Consider the following 19,132-nt stretch of genomic DNA (forward strand, 5'->3'; position numbering starts at 1 on the left):
GACCAGATTGTGCATTTCACAAGTTTGATTGGAATCAAATTCTTATAAATAATCCAGGGCCAGAACGAACTGTGCTTCCAGATTATAGTTGGTTAACAGGGAAAAAGGAAGGAGATAATTCAGAGGGGGAGAGAGAGCGAGAGTAGCAAGTTTAATGAAGGTTGGAGATGCGGTGTTTAATTTTTCCGTAAATAATGTCAATTAGTTCTTGTTATTTTCATTTATATTTTTCGCCCGGATCTGGGTTATAAAGTACTGCTACATAGTATAAACTTTCTTGCGGTTCTAATATAAAACTTTCTAAAATTTAGAAAAGTTCATCCTAGGGTTACTGCAGTAAAAACAAAACAACGTAAAGAAGCATAGCAGAGGTGGCAGAGAAGGCATTGCTGATTAATGACAGTGATAGTTCGTGGTGGGGGTGTATTATTTAAATTATGAGAAATATAAAACTTAAAATAGGAATATATCCATTTAATGGAGAGTGCATGTGTTCCGGGTTATTAAAATCGATGGCCCACCCATCTCGTGAAAAATAACAATGTCCCATTGATCCCAATGTTCCTTGAAGTCTGTTTTTAGTATTTTGAAGCTCAAATTCCTAGGCACAGATCCAAGGATTTCTTCAGAAATCAAGTTAGGAACCAAAAGCAGGAGGGAACATGAGAATGTGTACCTAGTTATTAGTGGCATTTTAAACCTCATTAAACTTAAGACCACAATGACCGAAGATTTAAATTGAAAAGAATGCAATACAGTACGTAATAAACGTTTCTATCTCTTAAAGTCACTCCTTTATTCATACTCCTTCTCGTTTTGTTCAGTGGGAGTATTTTACTATTGCCTCCTGTCCTTGTCAGAGGGTTATACTACAAGTCATACTTCCAATTGTCTAGTGAGCTAAACCTTTTTTTTTTTTTAATTTTGGGGCAAATGTCCTTGCATTGGATTTTTTTTTTTAACTGATTTTGTCTCCTTAAGAAAGGTCATGACAATTTTTTTTTTACTTTAATTAAAAGGAAAACTTGAAAAATAATACAAGTAATTTTTGGAAAAAAATTTAAAACATATATTACTTTTTGTTACATTCCTTAATCAATGCAACATAATTGAAAGTAACCTATAATAAAATACCCAAGAAGGAAAAAAAAACAAAAGTAGCCTGTAATAATGTAATAAAAGACTAGAAGAAATATTACTTTATTGTCTCGTGTATGAGAATATTAGCCCCACAAAGAATATATACTCTCCCTTGGGGGATATGATATATCCCATTCATGGAAATAACTGTCTCTGCATGGCATTAATTGTGTCTCTGCATCAATCAAGAGCAATGCTTATCAAGCTTTTATAGAAAAATTTAAAACGCTGTTAGTTTTCTGAAAAGGAGAGGGTGACCGCAAAAACTAATAAGCTCAAAGGATCGTTTGGGCCTGATTACCTTTTCATAGCTCGACCATCACTGAATTTGGATCTTATTATATAACATCCTCAATCAGGTCCAAGAGAGTATTTTTCCGGAGTGAAAACAATTCAACTCTGAGACAAGAGAGGGCATACAATTTAAGTGAAAGAGAAATATATCAAATCAGAACGGAGACAATCAGGGCAGTGAAAATGAACTACACATGCAGGAAAACAGAAAAGAGAATAGAAAACAGAGATTTTCTACTTAGTTTAGATTTTAAAAAAGAAAAAGAGAGAGCATATGAAGAACTGGGGCAGCAAAAAATAATTTGCATAAGTAAATGACAAGACCTTGCCTGGAAAAGGCAGAGAAAATTGATGACCGAATAATTAATGCACGGTCAATAAAAATGAAGTTATTCGTTCTCCAGGTGAATCGGCAAAACAGGGAAGAGCATCTTTACACGGTGTCATGCAGTATGATTAGTGAATAAATAGCAGCTAAGACAGGCTAATTAAAATCCTGCCTGCGTTCTCTGCGCTGATTGAAATATGGGGTACGTTTTGGATATTTTGGCCCAGCCATTTTCTCGGATACCATATGACAATTTTTCATCTTCTGGGAAACCAAAACCTGATGAGAAGGGGAAGAAAAATAGTTAAGGCAGAGACTGGCAAATGTTGGTGGAAGGGGCCCAATATTGGAATTTGTCCAGATCTCTGGACTCGCATGGGTGAATGAAAGCAATACTTTTCACCTAATTAAAGGCCACCACATGATCCAATAGATTTGTTTGGCACTCAAACAAGAGACAGAGAACATCAACCTTTTCCAATCGCTCAATATGGCCCCCCTGTTAATTTGGCCTGTATAAGGACTCCACCCCGGCCCTTCATTTCCATCCAAGTTTCCTATCCTCTCGTGTAAGTTTTCCCTACTTCTGATCCTTTGTTTGGATCTCCAGTGTACGGAAGGGAGCTGCATATACCTTAGGCTTTACTTACCAAATTCTTGATTGTTCACATGATAAACAGAACTTTGTCCTCTCCATTGGCACCCGGAAGGGGCTGCACAGACGAGGCCAGAAAAGCCTCATCAAATCGGCGATGCCTCTATAGCTGCCTCTTCTTTTTAATTTTAACTGTGAAACAAAGCACTGGTGCATGCATAATGAAGTTCATATATATATGCAACTCTGGTGCATTTGAGGTAGTACCCCACCCCATCTAACTTTCATGAAAATTGGTGGCTTGCGAAACAGTTTGTGTTTCTTCGTCTTTTTCCTTGTCCTCATTCCCCACCTTCTTGCACCCAAGCATACGACAAACCTTTTGCCAGGGCTGTTATATATTTACTTATATTTTGTCTTGGTCTTGGCTAATTTTCCTCAATTCCATCCACGCTCGCAGGGACCCTCAACATGGGGTGAAAATCTGATTGAAAGGGATTGAAAGCTTTATATATGAACTGTGAAATATGGTTCCTTAATTTCTTGTTCATCCTTTTCTACTCTTATGTATCATCCTTTTAATATTCTGGTAAGCCATATTTTCAAAGCCTTCCACGTTTAAGCTGAAATGAACATCGTGATGATATTATAGTTTCATCAACAAGCATGACAGACGCAAAGATGAATGAAGATTCATATTAATACGGGTCTAATAAAACAAATATTACAAGCATATATATATGCTTCCTAGCTGACATAACATAGAGAAGAGGGGAAGCAGGAAATTAAATGAAGGGCTAAGCGGTGGGTTTGGAGGAGAGGAGCCAGGGAATGAAGTGGTGGAGAGTGGAGTGGTCGGCTCTGTGGAAGGACTGAGTGAAGAGAAGGTAATCGGACCATGTGAAGTCAGGGTACAGCCTGGAGCCGTCCCTGAGCACCAAATCCTGGGGGCTCTCACAACTTTGTCTGGTTTGGGGCACACAAAAAATGCCATGGACCTCCTCTCCCGGTACCTCTTCACCACAGCCCTGTGTACGCAGCTCTTGTATCTCCCGTTTGATAGTGCCTGCACAACCAACAACTTCTAATGCGTCTAATGCTAATAATTAATAACTTCACTTCACTTCACTTCACACACGCATACACACACTCACACACACGCATGGCATGTAGTAACCCCTTTTCCTTCTCCATTAATCATTATAAATGTCCTCTCCATCAAATCCATTCTATCAATTGTTCACTGTCCTCTCCTCATTTCTTTTGGAATACTTGATGACTCTCAAATTTTGACCCCCACACCATAATGCACGTCCTAGCTTTTCTCTACTGATGAGCAACTCTACAAATCACTGTACATCTTTCTGTTTGAAAATATTTCAGTATCATTCAACAACCACTTCACTTATACTCTCTCTCTCTCTCTATAAATATATATACATTTAGACACAAAACAATAAATTAATCTGCGCCAGAGATGTAGAAAAGGTTGGGGATAAGCTGGTGCGACCACAAATGATTGCAAGAGGTTTACTCTTGTGGGTTCCTTAATTCTGTTTCCCTTTTGTGTGTGTGTGTGTGTGTGTTTAAATGAAAGGTCAGATTCCCCGTGGATTCTCGTGTCTTAACTAATTCTACTATTAAATTAGTTTCAAATATAATTATTAAATCCATCTGACTTTGAATTACATCATTAATTAACATGATTAATTTTGTCTGGCCGGTTTTGACATTTTGAATAAGTGTCAGATTTATGTTGTGAAAATACTCCTCCGGTCCTTATTATAAGACTCCATTTGACTTTTTATTTGGTCCTAATTATAAGACACCAATCCATTTTGTCTCTTATATTTATGTATTTTTTTCCAAGATAATCCTTCTAATAATGATAGTTTTAACCAATATACTTAATTAGCAAGGATATTTTAGGAATAACAACACTTATTTATTATAAATAACCAACTTAACTTACTTCCTTAATCTCCTCAAATAAGTCAATTGGGTTTTATAATTAGGACCGGAGGAGTAATATACATGTGTGAGTGTGTGTGTGTGTAATAGAGTAAACTGAGTCATTCAAATGTGATATCATCATTCATTAGATTAAGTGATCAGGGTAAAATAACAGTATTAGGTATACATAAATTATCAATGTAAACAAATAGGATCTAAGAATGGCATATCAACGAAGATTTCATGATTAGGACTAAATTAAACAATATCGACACATTTTTTTCCTGAAAAAAAGGGCCTGACAAAATTTTGCGGGATTATGAAAAATATACGTAGCATATCAATTTAACTTTAAAAACCTCAAACATGGGCTTTAAACAAATTTTGAAATGATAATATGTTTAAAAGATATACTATCAAAACAAAACATTCTGAAAAGGTTTCGCACAAAGGGGTTTAAAAATTTTAAAACGATCGTCTGATCGGCTTACTTCTACCAATTATATTTTTAACCGTGTAATTTATGGCATAAGCCCAGGTCTTTCTATCTAGCACGACAGATTGAAGCACACGCAATTCTTTAATTAATATACTACAAAAAAAGAATAGCAAAAGCTTCCACTGAAAATGTTAAAGTGATTATGTTTTAGTGTTCCATAAAAATAGTTGGGCCTGTAGAAATTACATACTCTTCCGATTCTAAATATAAGACCCATTTTGTAATGTAAATATATTATAAAATAGATTTTATATTTAGGATCAGAGGAGTACGACGCAGATTCACAAATTCCGAAATAACATATTTGTACAACGTCTAACACATTAGCTTCAAATCCTTTTTGTTTTAATATACCGTAAAACTTTGCTTTTCATTTTTCAATCTGTCGTACGCAAGACACCGCGCGAAAAATGGAGAAGGAAAAAAAACCAAGAAAAAACCATGCTTTGACTGATGAACCAAGACAAAGGGAGACGTCGGAGGATTTGGGCTTTTGTTGCCCCTACCCTGCTATTCTCTAAGCGTCTGTTTGGTTCAATGAAAGGAAAGGAAGGGAAGGAATTTTAATGGAGGAAAAGGGAGAGAAGGAGGGTGAAAAGATTTTAATATTACCTTATTGGAATTTATAAAAATAAAGGGGAGGGAAGAAGTTTTAATATTATCTTGTTTGGTTCATGAGGGGAGGGGAGGGAAAAATATTTTCACATGGACAATTTTACCCTTATTTTTTTAAGATATGGGCATAATGGTCACAATATGACAAAATATAGGTATAATAGTCACAACATGGTAAAATATTGTCATTTCCTTTCAAATCCTTTCAATTTTGGAGGAGAGGGAAAATGATTAAAATCCTTCCCCCTCCCTTCCAAATCCCTCACACCAAACACACCCTAAATTTTCCCAACTTCTTAAAAGCGTTTGTATCTAAATTATAACGAAATTAGGCCAATTTTAAAATATTTTTTAAAAATCATAAAAAAAATTGAAAACTGCACATTTTTTAACTTATAAAATATCAACTATTTTGTTCTAAAATTTAATGATTAAAAGAAACAAAAAAAATTATTTGAGAAGTGGGAAAAATTTAAGGGGAAGCGGTGGGCACTACTCCAAATCTGAGGTTGAATGTATGAAGAATGGGAAAGAAAGAGGAAGAAGGAATTTACCGAAAAAGTATCGCCAATATTGACAACGAAAGCTTGAGGACGAGGAGGAACCCTCTGCCACTTGTTATCTGCGAAAACGTCGAGGCCTCCGACATGATCCTGATGAAGTATTGTTAAGGCAGTTGGGTCGCAATGCGGTCCCGTGCCAAGCACCAGACCCGGCTGCTGGCATGGCGGATAGTAGTTGCATCTCATTATACACTCTCCGTCTTCAAAGAACTCCCTGTAATGCCGCCGCTCCACCCCCAGGCTTATTCCCAGCAGCTCCATCAGCCTCAACCCTAGCTCCTTCACTCCTTCACAGTACTCCTGAAATACCTTCCTGTTCTTCCCCATTTGTTTATATAAATAAAGGCTGCTCTAATACAAAATTAAAGTCACGCTACTTTTGGCTGATTACTAAGTTTAGAGTTGGTCTTACGTACCCAGCATGTTGGAGATCTTGTCCTATGTTGGAAGTGAAGAAGTCAGAGACCACAGGCTCTGAGGCATCAGTTCGGTGGAAGGGGAAAGAGAGGGCCTCCTTCCAAGGCAGGTTGCGGGAAAAACGATGAGCGTGAGCACCAGAATAGCCCCACATCGCCCCAGCAGTCTTGGGAATGCTTAATTTCCTCTGAAGCGGGAGGTTGAAGAAAGCGTCCAGCTGTTGATAGGCCTCATCGATGAGACGCGAATCCACTCCATGGTTGATCACCTGGAAGAAGCCGTGCCTCGAGCAGGCCTGCCTTACTAGCTCGGCGGCATGACGGGTGGAGTCTTGGTCGCCTCTGATGAAGCCATCCAGGTCAACTAGCGGCGCTTCCAGCTCTCCTTCCGCCTCCGCCACACACTCCTTCGGCCACATGAAACTCCTTGAAACATGGGACTGCATCCCGAGCCGCGATGGCGGATCTAAGATACTAAGACCACACGAATCCATATATGTCACTCGCTAGTTTAACTAGCAAGAAACGGGAGGACTGGTTGTGTGGTAGAGCGCCAAAAGGTATGGCATGTCTTTATAGAGGGCATGCCAAATAATCGCCCACAAGCAAACAAGGAAATCTTTGAAGGAATCATTTGTTTTCAAACACAAATAAATAAGAGATTTCTTTATCTATTTTTAATATTATAAAGGAAGGGTTAAATTGCGCTGTGTTTAGGAATGGATACTATATATTTCGGCTGTTAGACGCGACTCATGCAGAGGCCCAAAGGCCAGAGGTCCCGAGATTTTGCGCCAAAAAGCTTGGCGATCGATGTGACATGAGCTTAGCCTACTGTAAAAAAAGAGGCGGGGGGGGGGGGGGGGGGGGGGGGGGAACGTGCACGTCATTCACTTTGTAGAAAAAGGAGGGTTTCTTTCTCCAATCTTTGGCATAAGATGCAGAGGGAAAAGATAAGGTAAGAATAAAGGCGAAGCGCAAGTGAAAAAAGGGAGGACAAATTCATATCATCAGGCACAATGACGAGGTCAGACGCTGGGGTACCTAGCTAGTATTTCGAGATTTAATTAAAATCAAGTGCTTTTACGTAATATTAGGCAGTCTCCAGATATGCTCTTCATATTCTATCTTCGATATTTAATATAAAATCTAGTTATTTATTAGATTTAATACTAGACATAATACCTCAACCCACTTTATCTTTTAAACTTATAATTCTTTTTCTAAGTATTCTTATTGATTACAAATATTAAAAGACTTTCCAGATAATCATAGTTAAAAGAATATTTTAAAAAAATTAAACTCGTATTTATTACAAATAACTAACTCAACTGTTTTAATTTGTCTAAATTAATTAAATAGTTTTTACATTAAGAAAACGGAGGTAGTATGTCTGTAATGAACATTTAATTTGCATGTTCAGTTTCATCACTTTCATGTGCAGAAGCAAGTGTGGTCTGGGTAAGGGAATCGAAAGTAAGAACCAGAGTCACATTATGAGAACGCAAAGTTTGGCCAGAATATACTCCTCCGGTCCTTATTATAAGACCCCATTTGACTTTTTATTTGGTCCTAATTATAAGACCCCAATCCATTTTGTCTCTTATATTTATGTATTTTTTTCCAAGATAATCCTTCTAATAATGATAGTTTTAGCCAATATACTTAATTAGCAAGGATATTTTAGGAATGACAACACTTATTTATTATAAATAACCAATTTAACTTACTTCCTTAATCTCCTCAAATAAGTCAATTGAGTCTTATAATTAGGACCGGAGGAGTATTACAAATCGTATCTGTAATCTGTAATTTAATAATAACCCTAACATTAATTATATTAATTGTCAAAGCACTAAGAAACAAAACCATAACATAGTCAATATATTCTCCACCGCGATTGGTGCTCGTGAGCCAATAGTGCGTAAAACTGCAGAAGATATTTCAAATCGAATGGAGAATAAGGACACGAAATCTGGCAAAAAAGAACGGGGACACGAAAGAAATTAAGAATGTGAAAAATCACCAAAACAACAGAATCTAGAAGCCCACGATATCGTCCTCACTCCCAAATCTTGGGACACTGTCATCTTCTACATTGGATCCTCATTATCTATTTATCAACTTGTTGCTATCTTCGTCTCAAGACCCTTCTCGTTATTTTAATATAAGACTCTCTGTCTTAATAAATTTCATTAAGGATAATTTCGAGTATTTAAAATATCGATCATGTGAATTTTAATTTAATTCCTTAATTATGTAACGTTGTTAATGAATCTTATAATAAAAATGGAGGGAATATTTAATAAGAAACCGAGAAGGAAAACAAGCAGGCCGTCTGTGGATAGAATTTAGGCGTTTGGTTGATCACAACAGCTTTGCATCACCTGATCAATGGCTAGCATGTTTCTATCAAAAGCTTTCCGCATAATTATATGATGATATTACGAGACAATCATTCATGGACAATTCAAGAATGCCAATATATGCACGCCCAACTTAAACCAAACGGAGCTACATATATTATTGCCCCACACGATTTCATGTACCTTTTCAAATCCGTACACTGTATTATGCAATATGAATCATTTAATTAAACCATGTGTATGGCATATGTACACATTTATTTTCACACCTTCAACAAAATCATGAACCAACAATATAATTCCTTTGTAATTTGCTAAATAAATAAGGAACATGAATGAATTAATTAACTATTCGGTAAAGAGATTGATGGGATGGGGGGCATCACCACTGGAGTGATACTGGCCGACATGCCTCCACATGTGCTATCTCCTCACTAACACTGAATCCAAAAACATCATTTGATTCATTTCACATCCGATCCAAATCTCATCACTTACTAATAATCCTCCTTCAATTCCCTCATCGGCATAGCTCTATTTCTTGTTCATTTGCCAAACCATAAAGCACCCAACCTTTCAATGCGTTAGTTATGATTCCACGCGCATCCTTACGTTATTCTAATTCATTGCTCATCACCGTCAATCAAAGCAATCTCCCTATCTTCAAATTTTTTTATACGATATTCCCTTTATTATGATTTAGTGAAATGATGGTTTTTGGACCACTCTAGAGAGATAGCAACATAAAGAATTGAAGCGACCTCCAGTTTTGTAAATGTCAATTAAATCAAATTCCTTTTTCCTCACAATTAAAAAGGATTGTCGACTAATAAATGCCTCTATACTCAATTGGAAACATGATGACTCCGGAAAACTAGAAGCTCAATGGTACATTATCTGAATTCGTATTTTCAGATTCCTATGCCAAGTCTGGTTGTTCTAGATAATTTATATTGAGCTTTGACATTGATCAAGTAATTTATGACCGAATTTCTATTATTCACAATTGAGCTTCTAAATTTTAAGAATGGTTATTTTTTCCAGCAAGTAGATATACTCCTCCGGTCCTAATTATAAGACCCAATTAACTTATTTGAGGAGATTAAGGAAGTAAGTTAAGTTAGTTATTTATAATAAATAAGTGTTGTCATTCCTAAAATATCCTTGCTAATTAAGTATATTGGCTAAAACTATCATTATTAGAAGGATTATCTTAGAAAAAAATGCATAAATATAAGAGACAAAATGGATTGGGTCTTATAATTATGACCAAATAAAAAGTCAAATTGGGTCTTATAATAAGGACCGGAGGAGTATATATATATCTTTGGTTCATAGCTAGCAACATTTCTCTTTAATCATTACGATACTTTGGGCCTTCGTGTTTAAAACTTGACCAGGTGCTTCGACATTATTGTCTTCCTAAAATGATCCGTGACGTCATTTTCCCTGCGGGTAACTTTAGGAGATCCACTCATGATTTGCGACATTATCGATTATTCAACCTTGACTTCCTTGAATATCCCACTGGGAAATATGAGGGGGCCTCAATTATCAGTAGTCTTCGACATACATGATTCTACGCACAAACCGATTCCAAATGCTAATTATATTAGGGTTAAGTTATCAATTCATCTTAAAAATTTTCACTCGCGAGCATACCGGACATTCAAAATTTTTCTGAATATAAATTTACCTCAAATTTAAAATCGAAGAAAAAGTATCTTATGCTGTTAACATTTTAATAATAGGGGGCAGCATTACATTGCTATAATTGTAAACTTTCAAAATAAATTTATACTCAAAAAAATTTTGAAAGTGTTCAACGCTTTTGAGTAAAAATATAATTTCAGAGACAAATTTATACTCTATTCCATTACATTAGCCCTTCTATTCTATTCCATTCATTGAATTACACTGTATACTGGAAGAATTAATCGAAAGAAATCAGTACGGGACTAACAATCAATTGAACAATCAAAGCCATACAGGTTCATTTCAGCTGTTGCTTTGTATGCTGTGAGTAAATCAAAGGTTGAAACGTGCGTACGGAGTATGACATTATGGGTCGGATCGATCTCTCCTTCTTGTTTGATTCCCGTTGGAATGACCCCGACACTAATACCGCGCATATGAAGAAAGATTCATAAAGGTTTGGACGATAGATTTATGGAAGCAAACCTCAACTGATTAATTTGAATCAGTATCAACGCCGGCTTTACGGGTAATCAATCTAATTAAGAGGTTTACGATGAAATGGATATCGAAGGTGTAAAAACATGAATCAGAATGCCAATAGAGATGGAAACGAGACTAATATTACTTGATACCCTGTGTGGTATGCTTAAAAATAACTCTTCCAAAATCAACTCCAGCTCAAATACATGGTGCATATTGGAAGTACTGCTAAGTATTACATGTATCCTAACAGAAATTTAAATCTTAATTCATCGTGTTTTAAGAATTTATTATTATTATTATAATCAGATTCAACCCCCGTTAGTTTGTACTGCTGTTTCTGATATGATGGAAATCCTATGGAAACGAGAAGCATCTCCAGCTGGGGCTTTGGTTATTGGACATTAATGGGTTTAATGGAACCCCATGGGCTTGAAGGCCTTCGTTTTTTGTTACAGAAGGCCCAATATTCTAGTTGTACGCAACTTATTGTCTAACTATGTTGGGCCTCACGAATCAAACTCACTGGTGCTCCAATGGATTAGCATTCCACGGCCAGGCCCAAACCACAGCTAACCTCAATTGGGCCCTTCAGGCCCCAAAAAAAAAAAGGCGCTTCGGTCATCATATTATAAAGCACTTTTAAAAAATATCTTTCACTTGATATTATTTTCTTCCCCACAAACATCCCCTGTATACCATCACTACAAGCACGCATCCAATCGTAATAATAATAGCTGCAAAGACCACACTCCATCGACCTTCCAAACTTCCACGATTTAATCCATAAAACCAATAATTGCTGCTTTAAAAAGAAAAATAGCAAGCCCTAAAACCAAAAATTGTTGCTTTCAGATTTCAAGTATGAACATCAAAAGAATATATGAAATATGCAGCAGCGGGGCACGACATGCTCAGAGTTATCTACAAGAAGATGAAACAGTCCAAGGATATGAGAGGATTGTGAATGTCCTCCATCATGGCCGCCCCCGACTCTATCTCATGCTTAGATTCCACCACCTCTTTCACCACTCTTTCCTCTATTTTGAAATCGCAATTCTCTCTCCGCCTCAAACCCTGCAAACTCTGGTTTGGACTCGCCGCTCGCCTATTCTCCCTCCGCATCAACGACGTAACTGACTGAGAATGGGCTTCGCCATTAGCCTTTGGACCCATCGTTCGCTTCGAGAGATTATTGCTACCTCCGTCAAATCTACGGCTCGGCGAGGGTGACCTCAGTGTTCTGTTGGGTACATTGCACGGAGAATTAGGCCTCTCTGGTTCCTTCCGGAAACTCTTCTGTCTGGCCAGATTAACCGGGGAGCTAGACCGCACTCTCTTCAGCGGCACGGAGGGTCCGACACTCTTCTGCGGCGGCTTCAACGTGGACGCAGCTGTTGATGGGTTTGTTTTGCTAATCTGAGATTTAGTGGGAGCCAAGGAAAGAGAAGCTTCCTTGAGTGAATTGATGCGAACGATATGGGGGTTATCCTTGTAACAGGACCACAAGAAGTCATTGGAGAATGACCTGTCCTTAGAGGTTAATGCGGACGATGAAGACGCACTGGACAAGGAAGAAGCGGAGCTGATGGTGGAGTTCGAAAAGGCAGGGCAAGTGAAGGAAGAGGCAGAAGAAGTGGGAGAAGGAGGAGAAGGTGAGGTTTTGTTTGAAGTTGAAGTGACAAGCTTGTCTTCGACGTGATTGGACGCGGGTAGAGGAAGGGAATGCTGGTCGGGTCCGCATTTACTAATACAACAACCCATTGTGAGGAACAGGGGCTGAGAACCCGCGCCGGGGGGAGGGGGGGGAAGGGAATTAAAACGGAGGGGATGCCGTGGAAGGAGACGAAGAAGAAGATGGGGTATCATTATATGGCGTCAAAAGTTGTGTTTGAAATTAAAAGAAGGGAAAGCGGGGGCGTGAAATGGGGTTTTCACTTTTGAAGAATGTGGGTTCAGACTCGAGACGTTTGAATTGGGTTGCCCGGGGATGGGTTCCGTTGGCCAACGGCTACGCACATAGTGGCAGCGGCGATAGTGATCATGACACCTTTCGAGCGCGTGGAGAGTGGAGACGAGGAGGTGGATCCCTTCCAGCCCAGTGAAGGATCCGTATTCACTTTGGGCCATATCAATGGGCCGGTCAGACGGTCACGCCCTTTCAATAATATGCACGAGGCCCAAGCGTAAAGGGCGATGCGCTTGCTAGTTTATCGTACATAGGATAAGGATGAGGAAACAGGATGATCGCCGCAGATCAAGGGTTTGGGATAATTATTTTTATCTGGATATTTTAGCAGTCCATTCTCATCGCCCTTGCTTCCATGTTTTCACATTCTTTTGAGTTCATTGGTGCGAGCAAAAAAACATGGTCTCGTCCTTAATTACCGCCATTTGCCTCAATTTTTTTTTTTTAACCTCAGAAAAAGATATATAGAGTTCCAACAAAGAAAGGAGGAAGCAAAGGAATTTGGTTTCGGGGTGAGAGGGGTAGGGGGAGTAAATTGAGGAATGAGGAACATAAGAGGAGCGGAGGTTGATTGATGTTATAATTATGGGTAGCATAGATCAGGCGATTTGCAACTGAAGCAAAGATAAAAAGAGCAGGTAAAATCGGGGAACTACCAGAAACAGAAACGCGGATATTGAATAGCTTAAGCGGCTGATGGGAGTGTACTGTAGAAATCAACCAGACAGAAGCATCTCCATTTCAATTACGTAAAACAGAAGGATACACACACATACATAGAAGTGCAGTTAACAAAGAAGATGACAAAAAAGAAAGATCAAGTGGTGGAGGAGGAGGAGGCAGGCGTCCAAATTTCGGCAGCAATCTTCTTGATGACAGAGCCTCTTTTGGGAGGAAGCGACTGTTTAGGCCTAGCTGCAGCAGCGGCTTGATTGGAGGCGGCAGCTTCACTTGCTTGAGGTCGACCGTATCGTCCCGCGGTATTCACCGCCCATTCTTCAACCCCTCTGTTTTCACTCATCCTCTTCGCTTCCTGCACTTTCTTCTCTCCGCACCTTGCTCCCTTCTTCTTCTGCCACTCCCCCCGTCCCCTTGTCTTCCTTTTAATAACTTAGCAACCGAAAAAAACAAAAAAAGTACTCGAAAAGAAAAGGACGGCACGTGGCACCGGGCCCCTCTCTCAGACTCTCATCCTTCCAGGCAAATAAAATAAAATAAAAAAACTCATGGGAGATGGCGTGGTGAATTCAGAACCGTCATCCTTGTCTTTGACCCAAAAAAAAAAAAAACGCATCCTTGTCTCATCCCTTTCTCTCTTTTCTTTTTTTTCCAAATTTCAAGCGGTTAAAAAATAATCCTTTCAACAAATATGTTTCTCAATATTTAGATTTGTATTCTCTTTTTGCTTTTTATAAAAATCAAACTGTTATTACTTCACCTAGCAATTTGTTTTTTTATTTCATTTCTTATTTATTGAAACTATAAAACGTGATGTCTTTTAGAACTTGTTTAAAGTTCTGTTCAAAACAGATTTTTCAGTAAATTTATGTAAATCGAGACAAACTCTACTCACATACTTATCTCGCATTTCATAGATTATATTTGAAAAGTTAATTGTAAGTTAATACAAACAAGCTATTATCCATTTTTATTTCATGCCATCCCAACATATGGCGTCACTGCTTGGTGGTCATCCGCACGTCATGTCAACACCATTGGCTTTTGTTTATTTATTTATAAACTCTTTAACACCACGACCAAAAAAAAAAAATTGGCAGCATAAATATATATCACTTCGCTCCTTTCTATTTTTGTTTTTCAATGCCGCACAACGAGGCGCCCGCGGATTCCCACTTTCCCGCTTCCTTCTTTTCTCTGGCAACAAAGCGCGATCGGCAGATGCGCCTCTTCTCTTGCTTCAACTATAACCCCGGGAACCCACAAAATACCCTTTTGGCTTCGTAACTAAAAATATTTAGATAGAAACTAAATCATAATTTTAGAAGTAGTTTTATAATATATAAAATAAATATATAAAAAAATTTATTTCGATTTGCGAAAAAGTACTTTTTTAAAAGCACTTCTCATGTTATTCAAACACCTATTTAGTGATGCTTAACCGCATTGCGGCACTTATTGTTGTTCAATTTGATGCCATTCTTAAATATTATTAATTTTAGTTTTTTAGTTCAGTTATTTCAATTTTCAGTTATATTCAATTTTTATTTTTAAACAATTTAGTTTTCGGTGTTTAGTTTTGTTGTTGGGAAAAAATTTGGTTAAAACCGAAAAACCAAAATAAATATATAATATATTTTCATTTAATAAATATTATTATAATAAATATATATGTGGGTGTAAGTGAGCTCTTTAAATGTATGTTTTTTAATTTAAAACCACTTTACACATTTATATATTTGGTTAACTGAATAACTAAACCGAAATTTTTGGTTAGTTCGATTTTCGTTAATTTGGTTAATCGATTTCGGTTCGGTGTTTAAAATTAGCTCTATTCGATTATTCGGTTAATTCGATTAACACTGAAAACTAAACCCAAAAATTAAATACTCACCCTTAAATATTGTAATATAATGTCCGGTCAATGCCCATACTTCAATAAATTTGAGTTGCTTTATTTGGTATCTAGAAAATTTTCATCACCCGTTGCCAAGCACGCCTAATTGTATTGTTTTCTGAGAAAGCCTAGGGAAATTTAGGTAGAGAATTGAAAATAAGATAGGAAAAATGACAAATAAAGACTCTTAAATTACCAAAATCACAAGAAGGTCACCTGAATAAGCTAATTTACCAAGAAGGACCCGGTTTTAAATTATAATTATGAAATCAGGCTAAAAAGACAGAAATGTCCTTCTTCTTTTTCTTTTTCCATCACCCCATCCTTTCTCTTTCCTTCTTATCTCTCTCCGTCTTTGTCCTTCTCTCCCTCTTCATCTCCCTCTCTCTCTCTTCTTCCTTCTATTATTCTCCCTCTCAAAAACATTCATCTCCTGCCTATGTATTTATCAATATGATTAAGGTTATGGCCATTCCCATCAATCTCTATTACAAAAAAAGTGGTGACCCATCGTTAATGCTAGTTGGCAGAAGTAATCATCAGATTCAAGTTGACAACAATAGTGTTTTGGAGATGGTATACAGAATCAATATTGGAGAGGATGAGATTCAAGCTAATCAAGACACTACATGTATATATACTTCATGATTGGCATGGCATCACTTGGTGCGTTGGAGTGTGGTCATGGGGTTATACGGTGGAAGAGAATGAAACGTGAAGTTAATGATGGAAAATGTTAGCTGGAAGATGTTGTAGTTAATTTGAGATACACTTTGTCACTGAATCTTGCAGAAACTAGTTGCTATCAAAACACCTCTGGTTTTTTGTTATTTGACTTACTATTGTTGTAATTTTACTAAGTAATGTTGTAACTATATATTGGTTAGTTTGACCATAGCAACATGACATGACAATCTGAAAACTTTAGTATTTTGTTTATGGGCAGAGTAATGTTAACATTTAGTGTTTATAGTTGTTAATGGTATCAATGTAGATCCATTTAATGTTCTGAATTCATGACAAACCTCCTCACAAACTTATAATTTCACTTACCATAGTTGTTATTTGGCTTTTCACTCTTGTCAATTATTTTTTATAACTTGTCATTTGTCTTATTCAACTTGTCATAAATTACTTACCAGAACTTGTCATCTGCTAAAAAAATCTGAAAATTCTGTCATTTGAAAAGAAAAAATTAAATTTTTATGAATTGCTTATCAGAAGTTGTCATTCGTCTTACTTAACTTGTCATTCATCTTACTCAACTTGTCATTCGCTAAGAATGTTTAGTAAGATGTATGACAACTTCTGATAAGCAACTCATAGAAATTTAAGATTCTACATTAAAATGACAATTTGCACAATTCTTTGGAGAATAACAATTTTAGTTTTATTTAATAGACGACAAGTTCTAATAAGCAATTTATGACAAATTTAGTAAGACGAATGGCAACTTCTTATAAGCATTTCATAGGAATTTAATTTTCTTTGTTCAAATGACAGAATTTTCAGATTTCTTTAGTAGATGACAAATTCAATGAGGCAAATGATAAATTTTTGTATTTCTATCACTGCATTTCTATCACCACATTTCTAATTAAGTGGATAATATTAAATAGCTCTACATTATTACAATATAGAACTAATTAACAAAAAATGTTAACATTCCTCTGCACAGTATAAAAAGACCATCATTATCAGATTGTCATGTGTTTCTATCACTGCATTGTTGTCATAATAGTTAAAAGTCTGCATTAATAATACTAGCAAGCAAAATTACAACAATGGTGATTGTTATAATCCCTCCAATATATTTAACTCCCCCTTCATCACTTGCTTCAAAATGTCCACCAACGTGAATGTAACATAACAAATTATGTGTTTCTGTCGCTTCATTTCTATCATCACAAGATGATTGTTTTCTACTTTAGAAAATCACAACTTAAGTATAATATATGACAAGTTAAGTATATCAAATTATAACTTCATTTATTTCTAGATTTCTTTGGCGAATGACAAGTTGAGTAAGACGAATAACAAGTTTAGTAAGGCGAATGACAATTTCTAATAAGCAATTTATAAAAATTTAATTTTCTCTTTTCAAATGACAGAATTTTCAGATTTTTTTAGCAGATGACAAGTTCTGATAAATAATTTATGACAAGTTGAGTGAGACGAATGACAATCTATAAAAATCAATTGACAAGAGTAGAAAGCCAAATAACAGCTATGGTGAGTGAAATTATAAGTCTGTAAGGGGGTTTGTGATGAATTTCAGAACATTGAATGGATTTACATTGATATCATTTACAACTATAAATACTAAATGTTAACGTTGTTCTACCATAAACAAAATACCAACATTTTCATATTGTCATGCCATGTTGTTGGAATCAAACTAACCAATCTATAGTTACAACACTACTAAGTAAAATTACAACAATAGTAAGTCAAATAACAAAAAACCAGAGGTGTTTTGACAGCAACCAGTTTCTGCAAGATTCAGTGACAACTGTAGTTAGAGAAATAACAACCTCGAATATGGAAATTATAAATCTAGTAAGTGAATTAGTAACAATTCATTACCAAATAATAACTTATTGCAAAAACATAAACACTTATATTTCTGCGTCATTTTCTGTTTTGGGTTTTTTATCATTCTTTTTGGCTGCTATATACAAATAAACGCTACTGTCTTTATATCTAAATATATTGTAAATATTACCATCATCATACAAATCAATCAATGTTCTCTCATCAAGCACACATCCATTACCCTGTTTCATTTTTCCTCTCACATTCTTCCATTCCTAACATTCCCAACCTCTTTCTGTCGCAACCAATCCCACGCAAATCACAGGTCAACAATGTGACATCCATAAACAAAAATACTCCACCTCAAACTAATAACAACTTCTTCTAACTAACATCTCCTATTATCAACTTCAACTCCCACTCTTTCCCAACATATAACCCCACTCACCCACAACATAGCTCACCAAAATGAAGAAGAAAATCATTTTTCTAGGTCTCAAAGGGAAGAATAGAAGAAAAGTGTAGTTAGAAATATTACTCGCTTGATTTCCATATTTGCAAGCTCCTAAACATCAAAAGAGAATGGGAAAGAGAAGGAGATGTGGTGATAGAAAAAAGAGAAAGAAAGGAGGTCATTTTTGTCTTTTTTATTTGATTTCATAATTGCAATTTGAGACCCGGTTTTTCCAAGTAATTAAGCTTATTCAGGTGTGTTATCTGTTATTTTACTAATTCGGAGGTCTTTATTTGTGATTTTCCCAATAAGATACACCTAAAATTTTAATCATGACCAAAGTTTGGAGCTCAGAAGCTGTGATTGAAGTCATTCTAATACAAGGAAATATCAAGAGTATAATCCCAGGTCCAAGGAAGATCAGTTAGGATAAGGAATTAATGTGGGAGGGGATTAAACAAGGACATGGTTGGGCAGGCGCAGATAATGTTTATGGGGAAATGGCTGCTACATTTTGGTTCCCACTTAAAGTCTTCTCTGAAGGGATTGTGCTGTCTCCTTAGAGGATCCGGCTCGTGATGTTGTCCCAGTATAAGCCAAGTCGAAGACATTCTTGCGTCCCCACGTGATGACTTAATCTGGCCAGCCGGAT

General features: G+C 36.6%; 2 protein-coding genes across 2 annotated transcripts; both read right to left on the bottom strand.

The window, feature by feature from the left end:
• Nucleotides 1-3,154: 3,154 nt before the first annotated feature.
• On the bottom strand, nucleotides 3,155-6,897 carry LOC114750066 (gibberellin 20 oxidase 2-like). Its single transcript, XM_028938609.1, is given in 4 exon segments — nucleotides 3,155-3,309; nucleotides 3,312-3,423; nucleotides 5,979-6,300; nucleotides 6,404-6,897. Coding segments are annotated over 4 exon segments (1,083 nt in total).
• A 4,699-nt stretch (nucleotides 6,898-11,596) lies between these two features.
• LOC114750070 (uncharacterized) lies at nucleotides 11,597-12,726 on the bottom strand. The gene has a single exon (XM_028938615.1). It carries the CDS (start codon nucleotides 12,709-12,711, stop codon nucleotides 11,872-11,874), a length of 840 nt encoding a protein of 279 aa, XP_028794448.1. The 5' UTR covers nucleotides 12,712-12,726; the 3' UTR covers nucleotides 11,597-11,871.
• Nucleotides 12,727-19,132: the final 6,406 nt, after the last annotated feature.

Source organism: Neltuma alba, unplaced genomic scaffold (assembly GCF_004799145.2).
Source record: "Neltuma alba isolate B1F8T4 unplaced genomic scaffold, ASM479914v2 tig00006310_pilon, whole genome shotgun sequence".
In the NCBI taxonomy this organism is placed as follows: Eukaryota; Viridiplantae; Streptophyta; class Magnoliopsida; order Fabales; family Fabaceae; genus Neltuma; species Neltuma alba.